Source organism: Physella acuta, unplaced genomic scaffold (genome assembly GCF_028476545.2).
Source record: "Physella acuta isolate Inbredline_101_S28 unplaced genomic scaffold, ASM2847654v3 ptg000014l, whole genome shotgun sequence".
In the NCBI taxonomy this organism is placed as follows: domain Eukaryota; kingdom Metazoa; phylum Mollusca; class Gastropoda; family Physidae; genus Physella; species Physella acuta.
Window position 1 is genome coordinate 779,232 of NW_026731534.1, and position 23,133 is coordinate 802,364.

At 35.1% G+C, this 23,133-nt stretch overlaps 1 protein-coding gene across 1 annotated transcript in view; it reads left to right on the top strand.

Moving 5' to 3' along the window:
• Nucleotides 1–13,406, top strand: part of LOC131936349 (atrial natriuretic peptide receptor 1-like) — a 76,098-nt gene extending 62,692 nt beyond the window's left edge. The window contains exons 7-25 of the mRNA XM_059293289.1: nt 660–798; nt 1,058–1,142; nt 1,254–1,377; nt 2,570–2,668; nt 2,899–2,976; nt 3,160–3,264; nt 3,656–3,727; nt 3,890–3,973; nt 4,020–4,191; nt 4,864–5,019; nt 5,424–5,520; nt 6,325–6,399; nt 6,673–6,822; nt 7,172–7,295; nt 7,591–7,659; nt 8,141–8,315; nt 8,670–8,768; nt 12,375–12,466; nt 12,868–13,406. Of these exons, the coding sequence (XP_059149272.1) occupies nt 660–798; nt 1,058–1,142; nt 1,254–1,377; nt 2,570–2,668; nt 2,899–2,976; nt 3,160–3,264; nt 3,656–3,727; nt 3,890–3,973; nt 4,020–4,191; nt 4,864–5,019; nt 5,424–5,520; nt 6,325–6,399; nt 6,673–6,822; nt 7,172–7,295; nt 7,591–7,659; nt 8,141–8,315; nt 8,670–8,768; nt 12,375–12,466; nt 12,868–12,951 (2,079 nt within the window). The 3' untranslated portion in view covers nt 12,952–13,406. The remainder of the gene's footprint in view (nt 1–659; nt 799–1,057; nt 1,143–1,253; nt 1,378–2,569; nt 2,669–2,898; nt 2,977–3,159; nt 3,265–3,655; nt 3,728–3,889; nt 3,974–4,019; nt 4,192–4,863; nt 5,020–5,423; nt 5,521–6,324; nt 6,400–6,672; nt 6,823–7,171; nt 7,296–7,590; nt 7,660–8,140; nt 8,316–8,669; nt 8,769–12,374; nt 12,467–12,867) is intronic.
• The last annotated feature ends 9,727 nt before the right edge of the window (nt 13,407–23,133 follow it).

Genomic DNA, 23,133 nt, shown 5'->3' on the forward strand with positions numbered 1-23,133 from the left:
ATAATAAAGTTATATAATTTGATTACTAATTTTATTATTCTAGCAGAGCTAGATAAAATTCTTTAATACTTTTAATGTTTTTATTTGAATAAATATTATTTCATATTTTAAGCTATTTATTTTAATATATATATACATATATATATATATATATATATATATATATATATATATATATATATATATATATATATATATATATATATATATATATATAAATTATAATACTAATCAAATATCATAATATTGAGATAAAAATGTAAGTGGCTCTTTAAAAACTGGGATATTTGGTAAATTGTAACATTTGGCTCTTCCGTCCAAAAAGGTTGCCGACATAGTTGTTTGTTCACGCTTTAAGAATGATGTTAGATTTGGATTTCTTTGAAAATCGACGTAGAAGACCGAGCGAACAAATCATTTAAATCATGGTTGTTGTTTTTTTTTTATAATTTCTGTTTTATTTAAATCTTCCTACTTTCTCTTAGACCTTTTCTGTCAAGTTTTTAATATTTTCTCTGTTTTGAATTCCTTCACTCTTTTAATTTATTTTGAATTTGCTTTTTGTTTTTTGTTTCTTTTTGTATATATTCTCCAATGTTTTGTTTTATAATTACTACTGTCTTTGTCTGATTCGTTTTTTTTTTTAATTTACTCTCTAGGTTGTCGCCCATTATTTTGGGAAACAGAAGAAATATGAACCAGTGCCAAACAAAACAATTCACTGGGCTGGAGGCAGGCTGACCCCGCCCCCTGACACGCCCAAATGCGGGTTTGACGGGTCTAAATGTCCACCTGAAGGTAAATTCATCTTTACATACATCGTTCCGTTATATTAACCCATTCTTCTCTGCATCGTCACATTAACCCATTCATCTCTACATCGTCACATTAACTCTTTCATCTCTACATCGTCATATTAAACAATTCATCCCTATATCGTCACATTAACCCATTCATCTCTACATCGTCACATTAACTCTTTCATCTCTACATCGTAGAGACATCATATAAAAGGCAAATGTATAACATTATAATCGTATTCGTAATTTCATTCCAGAGCCTTTTCCTGAGTATGGTATCGTCATCATCGTTCTTGGATCGATACTACTAATTGTTCTCATAGCTGTATTCTTTATATACAGGTTGTGTATATCAATATTTTTTTTATTTCATGATTACACATACTCACAAGACAAAATAGCATTTTATTTCTGTATGAATGCCTAAATATAGCTCCATTTGTTTGTCATCAGACACATTAAGCTGGAGGCGGAGCTTGCAGAAATGAACTGGAGGGTCAGGTGGGACGACATTCTGTTTGGGGCGCCAGAGAAGAACAAAAAGTTGGAGAGACAGGGCAGTCGGCTTAGTCTCAGGGTCAGTTGTTTTTTTTATAGACAGAGCAGTTGGCTTAGTCTCAGGGTCAGTTGTTTTTTTTTTATAGATAGGGCAGTTGGCTTAGTCTCAGGGTCAGTTGTTTTTTATAGACAGGGCAGTTGGCTTAGGGTTAGGGTCAGTTGTTGATAGAGTGGGCAGTCTCAGGGTCAGTTTTTTTTTATAGACAGGACAGTTGGCTTAGTCTCAGGGTCAGTTGTTTTTTGTTTTTGTTTTTTTTACTTTAATTTACTTCAGGATCAGAAGTTTTGCTGCTGTATCGTGCAGCATCTATAACGTTTTCAATACATTTTGATACTGATGTCAACAAACTTTGGGAACCATATATAAATAAATAATTATAAAACAAGTCGCTGGCCTAGACTAGATCAAAAATTGAAGGGAGATAACAGCGGATATACAAATGTGTGTATTTGACTAGAGTTGTTCAGTCTGCACTTCCTGTTTCGGTTTTGTGCGTTTATGAAATTCGTCAAAATCGTGAAAATCGTAAGCTAGTTCTAGATCTAGAATCTAGATCTAGATCTATAAAAATCCAGTATTATAGTAATTAACTAGATCTACATCTTCTACTCTAGACTCAAGAATCCAAATTAATAAAAATAAAATTATTAAAATCATTCTAAATTGATTGTATATCTCCACTCCATTAGATTTCATTAGATTTTGTTAGATTTAGATTAAGTGATTAGAATTAGATGATTACTTGATTAGCCCGATTACAGTCATTAGTTGGCCTTCTTAGGCGCTATTTATTTCATGACCGTTTCACACCTAGAGATCTAAAGCTTTTTACTCAACTGCTAACCCAAGCCCAAAAGTTTGTAGAATGTCTCAGTCCACCCATCTCTGAGTCTGATGCCCCTGATCATTGATGTGATGGGTACCTGGCACGTTAAGGAAACTAAGTTGGCTGGGCTTAGTGCTGACCACACTCTATTACACTACTACTATCCCTCTGTGTGCAGAGTTCATTGAAAACAGATTAACCCTACTACTATGCCAAGTTCATCTGCCCCATGGGTCTTGGGCATGAACAAAAAAAAAATATAATACAATCAAACTTGTATGCCCTGCTAATATATTAATTATTATATAGCATGCATAGATCAACAATAAAAAAATTCTTTGTTTATTGTTTTTTTTTTATGTCTTATCAAATGAACCTTAACAGAAAAGTTCCTTGCCAAGTGCGTGTTCAGGTGATACAATAGCCGTCCACCTCAATGATGCCAGCAATCGGCAGTTGTTTACTAGAACTGGATATTACAAGGTAAACACAAATCTATTCATTCATAGCAACTAACACTGACTTACTTTTGAGATATTCCTTTGTGGCCCCAGGGGAGCAAAGGGCTGCAATCACACATTATTACTTACAATATTTTTTATTGACTTTTATGTTATAATTACAGTTAGTGATATCTCATCCGGTTATACTACTTTTGAGTCAGAATTTTTTAACTCAATATCAAATGTTTTACTTTCAATTTTCACATTTAGGGAGCCATCATTGCAATTAAACCTAGCACAAGACCAAATATTACTATCACTAAACCTTTGTTATTGGAAATTAAACGAGTGAGTATTTAGTTTGTTACCTATTTATTACTTTTTATTACACATTTTTTCTATGTTAGAAATATTTATTGGTTATTATTACTTATATGCTTTTTTTAAAGTATTGCTATTAGCATATGTTGTCAAAAAGAATAATTACGAATGCACTTGTTTGATTTTTATTGTTTAATTTAAACATTCCAGATGAAAGATCTACAAAATGATCACATAGTCAGGTTTATAGGAGCTTGTATAGATTTCCCAAATGCATGTATTCTAACAGAATATTGCCCTAAAGGAAGTCTACAGGTAAACATTTTTCACATTCTTTGTAGTCCAGAACTAGTTTGTTTTTAGAACTACTTATAAAATAATTTTTACAAATAAAAACTGCCGTCTTCAAAAAAGTCTTAAAAAGTGTGTTGAATTTAGCACTGTATTCTGTATTTCCTGTTGGTTTTTTTTTTTAAATTTGACTTTTCTGTATGTTTTAGCTTGAATCCTGATTTTGTAGCATTTCAGACAAGATTTGGTGCCTAAATCTGGCTTGTAAACAGTAGAGAATATTTTGTAATTCATTTACTTGTTGCCATGTGCCTGTTCGTGCTAACATTAATTATTGCAGGTTGTTCTGAAAAATTAATAAATAAAGTTGGACTGGATGTTCTGCTACTGAATATTATCATTTTTTTTGTTGCAGGATGTTTTGGAAAATGAACAAATAAAATTGGATTGGATGTTCCGCTACTCAATAATGCAAGACATTGTTAGGGTAAGTTTGGACTGCTTGTTTTCTATGTTTTAGTTTATTGTCTATGTGCTGAAATCTAAGGTACACTATCCAGAGAATCATTTTTACATTAGTTATTAAGATTTTAAAATTATTTTAACTATAAAATTTATTTTAAATATGTAAATTTTCTCTTTTAAAAAGGGTATGGCCTACCTACAAGGGACTGAGGTGCGCAGTCACGGTTATTTAAAGAGCACCAACTGCGTAGTTGACAGCAGATTTGTCGTCAAAATCACAGACTTTAAATATGTAAATTTTCTCTTTTAAAAAGGGTATGGCCTACCTACAAGGGACTGAGGTGCGCAGTCACGGTTATTTAAAGAGCACCAACTGCGTAGTTGACAGCAGATTTGTCGTCAAAATCACAGACTTTGGTCTCCATCACTTGCGGGGGCTAGAGAGAAATAACGAGGAGGAGGATCACAGTTACAGCTACTTCCATAGTAGGTTCAGCTAGCTCTGCAAAGAACTGTCGTCTTAGTTTTCAATTTTATTTCTATTTCAAGTACCTAGGGCCTACAGATTTTAAAAATCTTAAAGATTTGTTTAAAAGTTGATAGGATGTCATAAAACTCCATTGCAAAAAAAAAACATACATTTGTAATCTAAAAATAAAACAAAATATTCTCAAGAAAACACTTCTTTTTTTAAATTTTAAGTTTACATTGTTAATTACACATCTCGTTTACATCTATAAGATAGTTTACAAATAAACAATATTTTACTTGACAAAACTATAATTAATTTAGTGACCCAGCTTAATACATCATTCTTGTTTTAGGTAAATCATTGTTTAAATATTCCACATTTTTTATCCACCTTGAAAAGTTGATTGCCCCTGCCCTGTTAAAAATTCCAAATTTATCTTAACCGTCTAGATAAATTATGCACAGCCCATGCGCTTGTTTAAAATTCCAAAATTTTCTCATCCATCTAGATAAATTATGGGCGGCCCGTGCGCTTGTTTACATATTCCAAATTTATCACATCCATCTAGATAAATTATACACAGCCCCTGCGCTGTTTAAAAATTCCAAATTTATCTCATCCATCTAGATAAATTATGGACGGCCCCTGAGCTGTTTAAAAATTCCAAATTTATCTCATCCATGTAGATAAATTATGGACGGCACCTGAACTGTTACGCATGGCCTACAGGCCACCAGAGGGTACCATCAAGGGAGATGTTTACAGTTTTGCCATCATCTGTCAGGAGATTGTCTACAGAAATGGCGTCTACTTTCTACAGAATCTAGACCTGTCTCCGCAAGGTATTTAATTTTTAATGTTACATATGTGAAGGGAAAATCATTGATTTTTTTCTTTTGTAATACATACTTGAGTGTTTTTTCTAAAGGGTGTGTATGTAATAGATTGTGAGGAGGGTGTGTGACAAGGTGTAAGGGTGTGTGTGTGTGAGAGTAGGTGGTAAGGTTTGAGGGAGTGTGGATACAGGTGTAAATCATGTCATGACTTATATATCAGAGTTACCTTTGAGCCAACTCAGCTCTACTGGGTACATGGAATTAGCGGTGGAAAGTATAAGCTGTTGAGAACAGAATTTGCCTGAATATTTTTGTATTACCTGGCCACTGAAACATAGCGTCCACGTCTCCCATTAGTGTTTTACTTTTGTTACCTGTGCATCAAAAACCTGTTTGTTCTCCAATTTCAGAAATTTATCAGAAGGTAAAGTTGGGCCTAAAGCCATACTTTAGACCAACACTTGAAGAATATGACTGTCCATGTGATGAACTGGCTGGTGTCATACGGTACGTGGCCTACCTAACTTCTAAAGCTGTAAATGTATGTCTGTGAACAGCTAGAGTAAGCAGTTGATTAAAACTTTATTTTTTTTTGTTTAAATGGCCAAAATAAATAATTAGTTATTGCTGTAACAAAGAATTGTGAATTCAAGTTTAAGTATACTTCAAATTAATTGCAAATTAATTTCAAAATAAATTTGAACTTAGAAACAAATGCACTGTTAACTTTCATTTGTTGGTGGTAATATGAAAATTTTAAACGTCTGAATTTTGCTTTTAATTTAGACATTGTTTTCTATCCTGTACTGTTTTGTATGTTGTGCAGGGCTTGAGATCTATCGTTAAGTATCAGATGTGGTTTTAAGTTAATTTGTTTCTGTCCTGTAATGTTTTGTATGTTGTGCAGGGCTTAAGATCTATCGTTAAGTATCAGATGTGGTTTTAAGTTAATTTGTTTCTGTCCTGTACTGTTTTGTATGTCGAGTTGGGCTTAAGATCTATTATTAAGTATCAGATGTGGTTTTAATTTAATCATTTGTTTCTATCCTGTAATGTTTTGTATGTTGTGTAGGGCTTAAGATCTATTGTTAAGTATCAGATGTGGTTTTAATTTAATCATTTGTTTCTGTCCTATAATGTTTTATATGTTGTGCAGGACGTAAGATCTATTGTTAAGTATCAGATGTGGTTTTAAGTTAATTTGTTTTCTCTCTTGTTTTGTGGTGTAGACGGTGCAGGTCTTAAGATCTACTGTTAAGTATCAGATGTGGTTTTAAGTTAATTTGTTTTCTCTCTTGTTTTGTCCTGTAGACGGTGCTGGGCAGAAGACCCAGCAGACAGGCCAGATTTCCAAGCTCTGAAATCTATTATTAGAAAGCTAAATAGGTAGGTTGGAATGCAGGCAGATACTCAAAAACACAAGATTACAAATTATATAAAATCGTTGAATTGTAATAACAACAAACTTAAAATATATAGCCTACTTCTTTTTAATTGCATAATGAGGACTGTCTTTTAAGGTATAAAACTAATTGTATCTATATTTTATCTTCTGTAAAATAAAATCCTATTGTAATTAGTTAGCCTTACTGTAAAATTATTTAGCCTAAATACGTTCTTTTGATTGGTTAAACTAATTTGTTTGCAATGAATACCCAGGGAGGGTGACAAGGGTAACATCCTAGACAACCTTCTCTCCCGTATGGAGCAGTACGCCAACAACTTGGAGGCCCTGGTAGAGGAGAGGACAGCAGATTATCTACAGCAGAAGAAGAAAGCAGAGGATCTCTTGTACAACATGCTGCCCAAGTTAGTTTAAATGGCCAGATTTTTAAAACACTTTTTTTGGTTCTTGGATTTATAACAACAAAATAGTAAAATTTTTAGCAATCTTAATCTCCAAGTATTCTTTTAAGAGGCAAATTAGACAGATGGAACATAAAAGTTAAATGCTATATTGATTGTTAAATATAAATTTTGTTCAAGTAACTGCTAGATTGCATTTAGAAGAACATAAACAAAGTTATGCTTTTTAACTAGACAATAGTACCAACAAATTAGGAATTACCTGCCTCTGTAACTCCAGCATGTGATAGTGTAGTTGTTATTATGCTGTAAAGAACTCGTCTCCATCATTACATTATTTTTTGTGCTTTAGGAAAGTGGCGTCGCAGCTAATTCGTGGTGAATCAGTGACAGCCGAGTGGTATGACAGTGTCTCTATTTACTTCAGTGACATCTGTGGGTTCACTGCCTTGTCAGCAGAGAGTACTCCTATGGAGGTGGGTTCATTTTATTTATAGATAGATATAGAAATGTTTTAGAAGAATAAAACTAGTAAGCGGTGAGAATAAGAACACATTTCATCTGTTTGGATGTGCGAAACGAGATTATTTTTAGAATTTTTTTTTTTAAATTAAATGGTGGAATTTACTTACAAGATCATGACACAACACAATTTGCTGTAATGTTGCATCTCTTTATGCTAAGTATTCAAGGAATATCCTATCTGATGATATAACAAATCACTAGCTTTCCTTAACCTTTAATCCCATCAAACTTAATTATCTATTTCAGGTTGTAGATTTGCTCAATGATCTGTACACAACTTTTGATTCCATTATTGAAAACTTTGATGTCTACAAGGTAAATTCTATTATCTTCATGTTTAGTTAGCATAAATTGTTATGTATTCATATGGTCAAGTGGTAGAACGTATGATTGCCCACTCAAAAGTCCTGAGTTTGGTACCATGGCTTGAGCCTATTGAACACCCCTAAATCCATCATCTCAAATGTGTACTTGATGCTCTTTAGGAAAAGTTAATGTGTTGGGCATAATGCTGAGCAAACAATCCTTACTTAAACTGTGGTCAAAGAAACACATGAACTCTACTAGTCTTGACTGAATGAACACTTTACTGTTTTACTTAATTATTGTCTTATCACTAAAAACATTCATCTTTAATTAATTAAAAATTATTTCAACAATTTTTATAGAGTAAAAAAATTATTCACCTTTTGTATTAACTTCACAATAAATAAATAATAATAAGTTGCTATGGAAATCAAGCAAATGAAATGTTTGAATGCTTACACAACCTCTCATGTTTCTTTTAAAATGAAAGGTTGAGACAATAGGAGACGCCTACATGGTTGTGTCTGGCCTGCCAGATCGTAATGGGATTTTACATGCACGTGAGATAGCCAGGATGAGCTTGTCTTTGTTGAAAGCGACCTTGACATTTAGAATTAGGCACCGGCCCAATGACAGGCTGAAGATAAGAATTGGAATTCACACAGGTAACATTTTACACCGGATATTCTTTTATTTTGATGTAGATTCATTTTTTTTTAATCTGTCAGAGAATAGCAGATTTACATTTATTGTTGAATTAATTAATTAATTATCCTAAAAGTCATTTGGTAGGCTATAGTTCAACAACTACGTCTCTAGGTTACATAGGTTTTCAAATCACTGCTATTGATGACAAAATGGTCAATTCTTTTCTGTAAAGATAACATGTATCTCTAAATTTTAAAACTTGAAATGTTCCTCTCCTCACAGAGTAGCTAAATATTATGACATTGGGGAGTCAACTTTTTGTCTGAAAATGTTAACACTGATTCAATAGCAAATTTTTCTTTTGTGCACAGGTTCAGTCTGTGCCGGAGTTGTTGGCCTTAAAATGCCTCGCTATTGTCTCTTTGGTGATACTGTCAATACAGCATCAAGAATGGAGTCCAATGGTCTACGTAAGTCTAGCACTTATTTTGTCCACTCTTGTTGTATGACATACACTGACTGCTCGTCAGGTTCAGCAAAATTTTTGCAACAGCCTTCTACATTAGCATGTCTTCCACAGCTCTAAAGATCCATGTCAGCCCACAGTGTAAAGAAGTTTTAGACACATTTGCTACATTTGTACATGTCTTCCACAGCTCTAAAGATCCATGTCAGCCCACAGTGTAAAGAAGTTTTAGACACATTTGCTACATTTGTACATGTTTTCCACAGCTCTAAAGATCCATGTCAGCCCACAGTGTAAAGAAGTTTTAGACACATTTGCTACATTTGTACATGTCTTCCACAGCTCTAAAGATCCATGTCAGCCCACAGTGTAAAGAAGTTTTAGACACATTTGCTACATTTGTACATGTCTTCCACAGCTCTAAAGATCCATGTCAGCCCACAGTGTAAAGAAGTTTTAGACACATTTGCTACATTTGTACATGTCTTCCACAGCTCTAAAGATCCATGTCAGCCCACAGTGTAAAGAAGTTTTAGACACATTTGCTACATTTGTACATGTCTTCCACAGCTCTAAAGATCCATGTCAGCCCACAGTGTAAAGAAGTTTTAGACACATTTGCTACATTTGTACATGTCTTCCACAGCTCTAAAGATCCATGTCAGCCCACAGTGTAAAGAAGTTTTAGACACATTTGCTACATTTGTACATGTCTTCCACAGCTCTAAAGATCCATGTCAGCCTACAGTGTAAAGAAGTTTTAGACACATTTGCTACATTTGTACATGTCTTTCACAGCTTTAAAGATCCATGTCAGCCCACAGTGTAAAGAAGTTTTAGACACATTTGCTACATTTGTACATGTCTTCCACAGCTCTAAAGATCCATGTCAGCCCACAGTGTAAAGAAGTTTTAGACACATTTGCTACATTTGTACATGTCTTCCACAGCTCTAAAGATCCATGTCAGCCCACAGTGTAAAGAAGTTTTAGACACATTTGCTACATTTGTACATGTCTTCCACAGCTCTAAAGATCCATGTCAGCCCACAGTGTAAAGAAGTTTTAGACACATTTGCTACATTTGTACATGTCTTCCACAGCTCTAAAGATCCATGTCAGCCCACAGTGTAAAGAAGTTTTAGACACATTTGCTACATTTGTACATGTCTTCCACAGCTCTAAAGATCCATGTCAGCCCACAGTGTAAAGAAGTTTTAGACACATTTGCTACATTTGTACATGTCTTCCACAGCTCTAAAGATCCATGTCAGCCTACAGTGTAAAGAAGTTTTAGACACATTTGCTACATTTGTACATGTCTTTCACAGCTTTAAAGATCCATGTCAGCCCACAGTGTAAAGAAGTTTTAGACACATTTGCTACATTTGTACATGTCTTCCACAGCTCTAAAGATCCATGTCAGCCCACAGTGTAAAGAAGTTTTAGACACATTTGCTACATTTGTACATGTCTTCCACAGCTCTAAAGATCCATGTCAGCCCACAGTGTAAAGAAGTTTTAGACACATTTGCTACATTTGTACATGTCTTCCACAGCTCTAAAGATCCATGTCAGCCCACAGTGTAAAGAAGTTTTAGACACATTTGCTACATTTGTACATGTCTTCCACAGCTCTAAAGATCCATGTCAGCCCACAGTGTAAAGAAGTTTTAGACACATTTGCTACATTTGTACATGTCTTCCACAGCTCTAAAGATCCATGTCAGCCCACAGTGTAAAGAAGTTTTAGACACATTTGCTACATTTGTACATGTCTTTCACAGCTCTAAAGATCCATGTCAGCCCACAGTGTAAAGAAGTTTTAGACACATTTGCTACATTTGTACATGTCTTCCACAGCTCTAAAGATCCATGTCAGCCCACAGTGTAAAGAAGTTTTAGACACATTTGCTACATTTGTACATGTCTTCCACAGCTCTAAAGATCCATGTCAGCCCACAGTGTAAAGAAGTTTTAGACACATTTGCTACATTTGTACATGTCTTCCACAGCTCTAAAGATCCATGTCAGCCCACAGTGTAAAGAAGTTTTAGACACATTTGCTACATTTGTACATGTCTTCCACAGCTCTAAAGATCCATGTCAGCCCACAGTGTAAAGAAGTTTTAGACACATTTGCTACATTTGTACATGTCTTCCACAGCTCTAAAGATCCATGTCAGCCCACAGTGTAAAGAAGTTTTAGACACATTTGCTACATTTGTACATGTCTTCCACAGCTCTAAAGATCCATGTCAGCCCACAGTGTAAAGAAGTTTTAGACACATTTGCTACATTTGTACATGTCTTCCACAGCTCTAAAGATCCATGTCAGCCCACAGTGTAAAGAAGTTTTAGACACATTTGCTACATTTGTACATGTCTTCCACAGCTCTAAAGATCCATGTCAGCCCACAGTGTAAAGAAGTTTTAGACACATTTGCTACATTTGTACATGTCTTCCACAGCTCTAAAGATCCATGTCAGCCCACAGTGTAAAGAAGTTTTAGACACATTTGCTACATTTGTACATGTCTTCCACAGCTCTAAAGATCCATGTCAGCCCACAGTGTAAAGAAGTTTTAGACACATTTGCTACATTTGTACATGTCTTTCACAGCTCTAAAGATCCATGTCAGCCCACAGTGTAAAGAAGTTTTAGACACATTTGCTACATTTGTACATGTCTTCCACAGCTCTAAAGATCCATGTCAGCCCACAGTGTAAAGAAGTTTTAGACACATTTGCTACATTTGTACATGTCTTCCACAGCTCTAAAGATCCATGTCAGCCTACAGTGTAAAGAAGTTTTAGACACATTTGCTACATTTGTACATGTCTTCCACAGCTCTAAAGATCCATGTCAGCCCACAGTGTAAAGAAGTTTTAGACACATTTGCTACATTTGTACATGTCTTCCACAGCTCTAAAGATCCATGTCAGCCCACAGTGTAAAGAAGTTTTAGACACATTTGCTACATTTGTACATGTCTTCCACAGCTCTAAAGATCCATGTCAGCCCACAGTGTAAAGAAGTTTTAGACACATTTGCTACATTTGTACATGTCTTCCACAGCTCTAAAGATCCATGTCAGCCCACAGTGTAAAGAAGTTTTAGACACATTTGCTACATTTGTACATGTCTTCCACAGCTCTAAAGATCCATGTCAGCCCACAGTGTAAAGAAGTTTTAGACACATTTGCTACATTTGTACATGTCTTCCACAGCTCTAAAGATCCATGTCAGCCCACAGTGTAAAGAAGTTTTAGACACATTTGCTACATTTGTACATGTCTTCCACAGCTCTAAAGATCCATGTCAGCCCACAGTGTAAAGAAGTTTTAGACACATTTGCTACATTTGTACATGTCTTCCACAGCTCTAAAGATCCATGTCAGCCCACAGTGTAAAGAAGTTTTAGACACATTTGCTACATTTGTACATGTCTTCCACAGCTCTAAAGATCCATGTCAGCCCACAGTGTAAAGAAGTTTTAGACACATTTGCTACATTTGTACATGTCTTCCACAGCTCTAAAGATCCATGTCAGCCCACAGTGTAAAGAAGTTTTAGACACATTTGCTACATTTGTACATGTCTTCCACAGCTCTAAAGATCCATGTCAGCCCACAGTGTAAAGAAGTTTTAGACACATTTGCTACATTTGACCTGGAGCTCAGGGGAAATGTGGAGATGAAGGTGGGTCTACGTGTCATTAATATCTACATCAGAATAAATAACTATACTAATACAGCATTGAGTTCTTATGTCTGAGCAAAGTCTAAAGATGATTTTTTTTTAATTAATGTGAAGGAAAATCTTGTATTTTTCTTTAAAAAATGTTGATCTTGTTGGGTACTTTATCCTATGATTAGAGTAGAGAAGCCAAATTATTTAAAATGCCAATACTAAGCTGTGTGTTTAGTTTCTCGTGTGTATTGTACACTTGCTGCAATTTGAATTCAATCTGCTTCACCAAATTGTTTACGAGGTTAAACATTTATGGTAAAGTAAATGAATTTTTACTAAAAAGCTTGATTAATAGGCTACTCTGGCCCAATTTGGTTTGTTTTCTAACATTTTGATCTGGCCATCCACAGGGTAAAGGCTCAGTCAAAACCTACTGGCTACTGGGTGAAAAGAACACAAGTGACAGCCCCGGTGTTAGCCTGAATATTTTGTGATATTTGTAAAGTTCCAATACTTTGTTTTTTATTGTTCCATTGTAAATGAAAGAACATTTTTTAAATAACTTGTAAATGTATTATACATATTTTCTAACATGCATGTTAATTGTCAGTTTTCTTTTTCTTTTTTAATTTGTAATTCAACAGTAAGATATAATTAAATTAACTACAACGCAAGGAAATGCTCTTTGCCTTTTTCTAAATTAATGAATTAAATCTTGAGAGACCACAATAACCAGTAGCTCTGTCTGTGGTTTCCAATGATGTTTTTCAATGCTACTCCAAGCAAATCCAAAATATATATTTATCTCTACTTAAACAAGTACCCCTATAACCATATCAGCATTCAGGGGAAGTAACTCCCCCTTTGCAGCTGACCATGTCAAACAAGTTATGTATTTTGGTTAAATCTGAGGTTAACAAGAACATGTAATGGTTTTTTATTGCTCTTTTTGTTTCATTAAAAATGTAGAAGTTAGGATAAACAATTGTATCATTTTTGCGGTTGACCATAAATCACATTACACTGTTTCACTTGATTTCTGTTTTCCCATTTTTTACCCTCTATTCACACAAAAAGTCAAATGATTTTACAATGTTCCAATTTTCCTTTCCCAATAACCATAATTCCTGAAAAAATTTAAATGTAGGCTTAACATTTATGCTATTTCACATAATTTTAAGCCTTTTACCTGTATAGAAATTCAAAACTTACCATGCTTGACCACTACATGTGTAATGTTGTTTATGGACAGCACTTATCATCTTTAAAGATATAACAATTCCTTGGTGTCTTATATTTCTCAGCTATCATTTTATGATATACTACTAATATAGTTTGATGAATTTTCTAGGTATTTTCTTGTACAATAAAAACAATAGGGTCTCTGCTGTCAGGGGAAGGTGCCTAGACCTACTTATACTATCAGCAAGGTTTGATCCTGTTGTTAAATGTGTTGTTTAAGATCTCATTCATTGGACCATCACTGCTTGTGGACAATATGGTCATCAATATGTGATACATTGATCTTGTAATAAATCGTGTTCTGTCGTATTTATGCTTGGATGTGGTGTGGCAGTGTACATCGTGTGTACATCATACAAGTTTTGTTCTATATGAGCAGCTGTGTTATAGAGCTAATAGGTCTCATCTAGCTCTTTGTATTGTTATATGTGACTCCTTGTCCGATTTAAAAAATACAAAAGAAGATACAAGAAGCAAATTTCCGTTTAGAAGCTGGTTTGTGGACTTCTTGAATTTTGTGTGCACTCCGCTTTAAAATGACATACACAAGGCTATTTGTATTTCACAAAATGTGACAAACCAGCTTATTTGAAACATTGACTACAAGAAATGTAAATATAGCACTTGTTTAGATGAAGCTTCTGCAATTGCATGTAGCTGAACCGTAGCTTGCAGCTGAATCAATTAAGATGGGATAGTAAAAAAAACGCTGGAATCTCTTTTATTAATGCCAGTGGATCCATCAGATTCTAGACATGATATTCATTGATTATTTTCTTTAGTTCTGATACAAATATAACATCCACCTACAACTTACTGATATATTTTTTGTACATTTAATGACCATTGTGTTGAAATTGATTCCTACTCATAATGTTTTCAATTTTATTTGATGTTAAGGGTCATCCATTTATGACTTCCACTAAAAAATTGAATTTAGACCCCATCTCTCATCAACAAACACAAAAAGTCCTCTCAAAATCTTTTTGAAAAAGCCTGTTATTAAAAAGTACAATCAAATGTATTAAGAAAAATAAATGAAATTTTAAAAAGTATAAGCAAATATAGCTTGCTTTTCTTTTCTTTGAAAACATTCCATTTCAACAAAAACATTGGTGCAGGGTATTAAACATGTATCTTTTGGAAAGAGATGTTATACAAAGCAATAAAAAGAGTCATAATGCCACATAATTGGGCCCTAAAAGTAGAGCATTTTCCTTATTAATTCAGTTAAGATGTTGACAAATGCTGATTGTATTAACATAGATGGAAAGGTTAAATTATCTGTTTAGATGGGGGGGGGGGTTTGAAGACCAGCTCAGCAATTTAATTTTTTAAATGACCACATTGTGAATGCAAATGTAATATGTTTGTTGTAATATGGAAGTATTTTGATGTGAAATTTAACGTATGGGTCTCAACATGATCCCAAACTACATTTCGATGTTAAAAATAAAACACCCTCCTAGATACAAACACCCCCATCCCCCACATAGACATGCATTAACATGTCACCCTCCAAACTCCTATTCATTTGACATCATAAGGGGATGACCCCCCCCCCCCCTTATCTGATTCAAGTCTTGCTAACTGTGCTGACATTGTAAGTCTTGTTTACTTGCAAAATCAAATTGTAAAATGATCATTTCAAAATGTGTACAGGTCATTTCAGGTTTATGGTTGAAAATAAACTCGTACATTTACAACAACTGTGGAATATTAAAAATATTAATTATACCGGTACTAATTATTTTCCATCAACTTTGTTAATTGTATAAATTATTTTACTGTTGTTTTGACTTTGTTTACATGTACGTTCAGTTGCTGTTACGCTATTTGCAGAAAGTTCATTAATTAAATGGAAAATAGGCTATATCATCACGAAAATTTATCTCTTTATGTTTATTTCAAAGTTGTTAATATAGGCCTATGAGTTTAACCAAACAAAGTCAAGTTAACACTATTCTGATATAATTGTACCAAAATACATTTAATTAGTGCAATTTTAAAACATGTATTTTGTCTTTTCAGTTTGTTTATAGCTTAGATTTTTTTAAAAACATTTTAGCCTAGATTTTAAACATGTCCAACCAACATCTTACAAGTTTACTGAGGGCAACTTCATTCACAAGTAAAGACACAATTGATAGAGGGTTGGAAAAATGTTTTTGGTTGGTAGGAACATGAGTTTTCCACAAAATTTCAAACAAGAGGCTTTCTAAATACCTGCTGATCTGTAGTAATGGCCTGATGTAAATCTACAAAATTAATTAGTCTTAATTAGCCATCTTTAAAATATGGTAAGAAATATATATTTTAAACTTTAAAGATACGTTTTAAAAGTAAAATTTTAAAAGAACCAACTTGCTTAGCAATTATTCAAAACAGAATGTTTTTGTTCTATATAAAATAAGCAATATTTTAAAATGTCGTTTTTTTTTTTAAAATAAATATGTACAAGCTATAACTCCATTAAAAACAGGTTGAACGTTTACTTTTGACTAATGACCTTTTTTGACCCCTGTTTCAGCAGGTTTCTTTATAAAATGTTTAACTTTTTATGTTTTCATGGGTTTTTTGTGTGTTGATGATATGTTAGGCTTGCAGCTGTTTACATTTGACATTATTATGTTGTCTTTTATAACTCTGAGAGAGCACCATTAATGTCAGTCTGTCTTTGTTTGATGAAACATCATTATCAATGCCAGTCTGTCATGATTTGATGTACCACCATGATAAATGCTGGTCTGTCATGATTTGATGTACCACCATGATCAGTGCCAGTCTGTCATGATTTGATGGACCACCATGATCAGTGCCAGTCTGTCATAATTTGATGGACCATCATTATCAATGCCAGTCTGTCATAGTGTCTGTCATACACACCATTAGCATGGTGACATCTGTCAACTGTTGTACATTTCATAACTGTTCTGTAATTAAAGTCAATGAATTTATTAGTTTTCTCTTATTAAGTACATCATATTGTCCATCTATTTGGCCTGAATTGAGAATAACAAAATTCAAATCCTCATTAATACATGGTGTGGGAATCAAACATTAATTGATTGTGAAAACAGCTCATTTATTTTTGGGGAAACAACAAATCCTTGTTTGTGAACCACACGATATGTTTCCTTTAAGAATCCTGTGATCATAAAGGAAACTACACTTTGTTTTTTGGGGGGAAAACAACTTGATTATTATGATGATAGAGGGAGCACGACATTACCCCTTGTCAATTACCCTACTCCCACCTGCTATTAGACTATTACCCCCTTGTACATTATCCCTTTCCCCCCCCCCCCTCCCCGCCAAAAAAAACTGCAGTAGGTCATAACCCCAGACCATTATTAATGCATTCAATACCTAAAAGTACAATAGGGAATGGTATAGGTTAGGGATATGGAGCTTGACAGAGAAAAAAACTATGGTTATTCTAAAAGGCGGGTCATTTAAAGGTGAGTAATTTCAAGAAATGATACATACATTCATCCTTCTAATAGACAGAGGCGTAGTGAACCTTCCCGGCGCCCGGGGACAAACTTTCAATTTGCACCCTCCTCCCTCAAACTTTCAATTTGCAGCCCCGCCCCTCAAACTTTCAATTTACCCCCCTCCCCCTCAAACTTTCAATTTGCTTTTTCTACCCATTTTGGCGACCCCTAAGGTCGGCGCCCGGGGACATATGTACCCCACCGCCCCGCCCCCTTCGCTACGCCTCTGCTAATAGAAATAGCAGATGCTATCCCTACCCAATTTAGAAGCTAATAACTAAAAATCTATCTCACTCAAATCAACTTAATGCACACTGACTCATAAAAAAAAAATGCCTTCTGAATAAAATAGCAACTAGGCTACTATTGAAAATATTCGGGAAAAATAGTGTGGACTTCGGTAGTGGAAAACGTGGGACCATGCCACGGGGCTGGCCACAGCACAGTTGTGAAGTTGGTAATGCTTTTATCTTGTTTAAAGTTGTTTTTACAGTATAATATTTTTTGAGTTATGAAAAGAAAATAATATAATTATTATGGCGAGCCGCATCCTGAGATCGAAAGAGCCGCATGCAGCTCGGGAGTCGCAGGTTGTCGACCCCTGTCCTAGCTGCAACAGTACTCACGTTATTGTGTGCACGGTCAGACACACATACACACACACGCACACACAAGCATAATTTCTTCCAGGCATCTCTTCGGGGGGGGGGGGGGGAAAGCCCCCCCCCCCCCCCCCGCCCCGAAAAAATTCTACCGCCCCCCCCCCCCCCCGAACGAAATGAAATTTATATAATTTATGTAGAAAATATATACTTTTAACAGTGTCCGCCCCCCCCCCCCCCGAAGACGAAAAAAGTCTACCGCCCCTACCCCCCCCCCCCCCCCGAAAATTTCAAGTGCCCCCCCCCCCCCCCCCCGAGAAAAAAGTCTGGAAGAAATACTGCGCACAAACATACGGACAAAATTGCAAAACTAAGTATGCTTAGTATAGAAGTAAGTTGTAAAGGGAAATAACTTATAAGTAAGTTCGCAATAATGGTTTAAAATAGAAACAAAATCAAATTTATTAGAACTAATGTTGCGTTTCATTTGTACAAAACAAAAAAAAGCAATCAATGTTTATCTAATTTGATTTATCTGTTTAATATATTAAAAATTTATAATTTGGCTCTAATTTAAATATAAAACTAGTATTATTTTAACTCTTTAATTTACACAGATTCAAAATGTTTTTCTTTTACAGTTTCAATGGAATTATGGCTAAGATTACTGTGTAGGCCTACACACCCCTAACCTGTCGGTACTAAACATTCATCTAAACATAAACACCGACTTGAACATACCAACCTTTCACCCTCCTACTAATTCGCTCACACAGCAAAATGTTCGTCAAACCCTCCCCCCCCCCCATCCCCCCATCCACAAACACTACAAATGGAAACACTTCAGCAATCAGATAACACAGCACAAAATTTGACGCTTGGCTTGCCTTAAAACACGCAGTCACCCTCTCCACGCCTCGTCAGACACATCTACCCACTCCCCCCTCTCCCCCTCTATCCACCTACCCTCAGACATGAAAACACCACCTTCCCTTTAACTGTTCCAACGACCCCACCACCCACCCCAACATCAATTTCGAATATCTATTCATTTACTTTTTAAAGTTCTAAATCTTGTTTCTTTCCCCTCCTTTTTTACACAGCAACCTTTTGAAAACTCAATGCGACCAGTACATAAATAAACACTCTTTTAACTTGTCAACCTAATTTGTTTCCCTACATTGAAAATGCTCCACTGGCCCTTTGTCATTCTCGGAAAAATATCCTTTCCATTCCCCACCCAGACTTTTGACACGTTTATTTGACCTTCACCCCTTTTACTGCCATCTTTTGTAATTTTTGTTATAATCATATACATGACATCATGTAAATATTCATTATGTACATGTTTAAAACCTTTCGTTTTCTTTTGAAACTATGTAAAAAAATGTGATGTTGATGTACTTGTTTTAATTGCAAATAAAAGTATTAAAAAAAAAAAAAAAAAAAAAATTAAATAATAAAATTGTGAAAAGAAACGGGTGACTGCAAGCATTACATCGAGTGCGCAGTATCCCGTTTGCTCAATATTCGTAACGAGCCGACCCGCGACGTAGCATACGCCGCCATCTAGTTGTTTTATTTTCTACTTTTCAGTAATTCAATGCTACCACTGAAAATATTTACTTTAAAACACTACCCCCCCCCCCTTTTCCCCTAAACCCGACCCTACCCCCCCCCCCCCCCCCCCCGTGAAAGCAGCCTCCTCTTAGTTACCTCCTGTAAGTTTAAAATCGTTTCAAACTAAATTATCTGCCCCTAATAGCCGTCACTAAACCCGGCTCTACGATTTGTAAATATTTAGCGTGACCACAGCTCACCAGACCATGTGGGGGTGGGGTGGGTGTGGTAGTGATAGTGATAGAGAGAAAGAGAGGGAACTGCAAGGAGGCGTTTGCAGCTTGTTTTCTAACGGCTCCCAGAAGAGAATTATATATATAGATTCAGGATGATCAGGGGTCGTCACCCTTTTGGGACGGAAGAAAAAATATTTTTTCAAAGATCGTCAGCACTCCTAATGCTAACTCCCTCACCTTACTGTAGCATCCAGCAAGACCATTCCATGCGTCACATAATCTCAACTCGGGGCATTTCTTTTAGAGCTGTCCATTTGTACAGTGAAGCGTGCATGTTTTACTGGACCTTCAAATCATCTAATTTCACCTTGAGATCTGTGAACTTACCGCTCAACAAATTTTTGGTTTTCAAATCTAGCAATTTAATTTGAAGCGAACCAGCATCAATTCCAAATAGTTAAATTAATCTCGTTTTTTTTTTTTTGTGTTGAGAGAATCTACTATGAACGTCATAGTCCTATCGTACTTTCATTTCTTTTGAATTGCTCAAATCTCTCAGTGAACCCATCCTTCATTTTGTTTATAATAATACTGAAGTGATTCATGTTAATAGTAGCATTGGTTTTAGCATATTTTTTTTTCAGATTTTTCAAAATAAAGTAATTTACTGCTCTCCGTGTCTTCAACAAAATGAAGCAATTTTTTTTCGAAACAATCGTCTTCTTCAAGCAAGGTATAGGCTGGGTTTTCCTTTCCGTGCAGTTTTAGATTTAGCTCGTTATTTTCTTTGTGATCTCCACCATAAAGTTGAATGTTGCAATTTGGGATAGACAAGTTATAGGAAGTACATTGAAACATGGCGTAACTAAATATTCTAATAGAATAGCGATTGTTTATTGTTTATGTTTATTATTTTATCGTTCATTACCGGGGGTTGCAGAACAATATTTTTGTGAGTTTTTAAAATAAAATAAAATAATTATTAATATTTATGTATGGAGCTAAAGAGCCGCATCTCGACACCAAAAGAGCCGCATGCGGCTCGCGAGCCATAGGTTGCGGACCCCTGCCTTAGAGGTTTTTTTTTTTTAAAATGACTCTTGAGCGCGTTTTTCAACCTCCCCCCCCCCGACATCGTCACACATTGTAACAAAAACTCAACCGGCTCTCCCCTCCCCTCATATGACCCCATAGACCCAATCTATTAATAGACTTTATCTGAAGAAAGAAATCTTGTTATATTTTCTTATTTCAAAGCTTATTTGCTATAGAGGCTCTTGTGATGATTTCATACATGTTGGTTTTACTATGTTATACAATTTCTATTTATACAATAGATTTAGATCAATAAGTGATCACAGGTAGGTTTTATCGTATTTCCTGATATCCAAAAAAATTACACCTTAACCCCCCCCCCCCCCCCCCCCACACACACACACATAAACGACCAGCTGAGCTGCATAAGGGCTCACAACAAAATATCCTGTAAATATGGAAGAATGGGGCAGTGGCGTAAACAAGGGGGGTTAGGGGGGGGGGTTATAACCCCTCCCATAGACCCCCTATATATATATATATATATATATATATATATATATATATATATATATATATATATATATATATATATATATATATATATATATATATATGGTTCCATGACAAATGATCTCAGGACAAATGATCTCAGACAAAATATCTCACGGACAAATGATCTCAGGACAAATGATCTCACGGACAAAAGATACCAGGACAAAATATATCAGGACATATGATACCATGGACAATTGATCTCAGACAAAATATCTCAGACAAAATATCTCACAGCAAATTTTAATAGTGTATTGCATGATTTTAGTTGATCTGAACAGTTTTTTTATTGACTGGCATATGGTTTTGTTTACTATGTTTAATATTGTTTATTGGCCTATTTAATAATTGCAAGAAATGTTTGCCGTTTAAAAGAAACAGGGCGGCTGTTTTATCTTACTAATTACTAATGAAGCCAGAAACCTCCACTATTTTTGCATTGCTGCGTTTGTTACAAATATATATATATATATATATATATATATATATATATATATATATATATATATATATACCCAGAAAACCCACATGAGCCTTCTATCCCCAGTCAAGTTAAGTTGTCCACAAATGTTTTTTCACTTCAAGTCAGGCCCGGCATCTTCGTCACCTTTGTAAACAACACTTTATTTACTTAAAAAGCTCAGAGGCTCGTAGGGCCTCAGGGGAGCGTGAACTAGTCCACCTTGGTTACATGACTGTTACGCCACTAAAATAATTGGTACGATTTGGTTGGAGGCAGAGGCGTAGTGAGGGGGGGGGATGCGGAGCGCACAGGGTGACACCATTCAGGGTGGTGACACCAAGGCAAAAAAACAAAAAATAGCAAAATATATAGAGAAAAACTTGAGGGGGTGCAAATCGAAAGTTTGAGGGGGGGGGGTGCAAATCGAAAATTTGAAAGTTTGTCCCCGGGAAGAGTCGCTACCCCTCTGTGGGGTTACACCATTAAGTGCCGCACCGGGTGACACCCGACCTCGCTACGCCACTGGTTGGAGGGTCTAAAAGCATCAAGATATGTGTCTATATGTGAAAGAAAACTACAAATTTAATATAATACTTAGATTATATATATATATATATATATATATATATATATATATATATATATATATATATATATATATATATATATATATATATATATATATATATATATATATATATATATATATATATATATATATATATATCTGAAATGTCGACAAGTCGACAACCTATCCGAAACAGTTGGCCTAAATAAGTTATCGTGTTTACACTCACACATACACACCAGTGGCGTAGCCAGGATCGTCTCAAGGAGGGGGTTCCAATTTTTACCCGGGGACAAACTTTCGATTTGCACCCCCTCTCAAACTTTCGATTTGCACCCCCCCCCCACTCATACTTTATATATATATACATACCGAGGGGTCTATGGGGGTGGGTTATGACCCCCCTAACCTTCCCCCCCCCTGCCTAGGCTACGCCACTGATACACACACACATCAGGTTGCACAGCAGCTAAGGTCAAAATTTGTCAAAATCTCGATTACGATTTTTCGCAAGATTACATTACCATACACCCTTTATATTCCGTATGCGATAAAGAAGGGAGGTGTAAAACAACGAAAACTACCAAAAGATCTATTAATTATTCAGTACGACACTATACATTGTATACAATAAAGTAAAAAAAAACATCTCTAAAAAATTGTTTTGATAAACAAACTTTTAGTTTCTGTATAATTATGCACTAAAAAGGAGAAAATAAATTATTTTATTAAAATGAAGAATTTAAAGTTGTAAAAAATAGTCTTTATGAGCCGCGCATATAAAGAAAATAATGGAATATGTTAAATATTTGCTCTCTCAATTTTTTTTTTTTGCTTTTTAAAATATTTTGTTTGAATAAATGTTGTTTAATTTTGCTTTTTATTGTAGGCCTACTTTGCAAATACAAAAAAAATTAA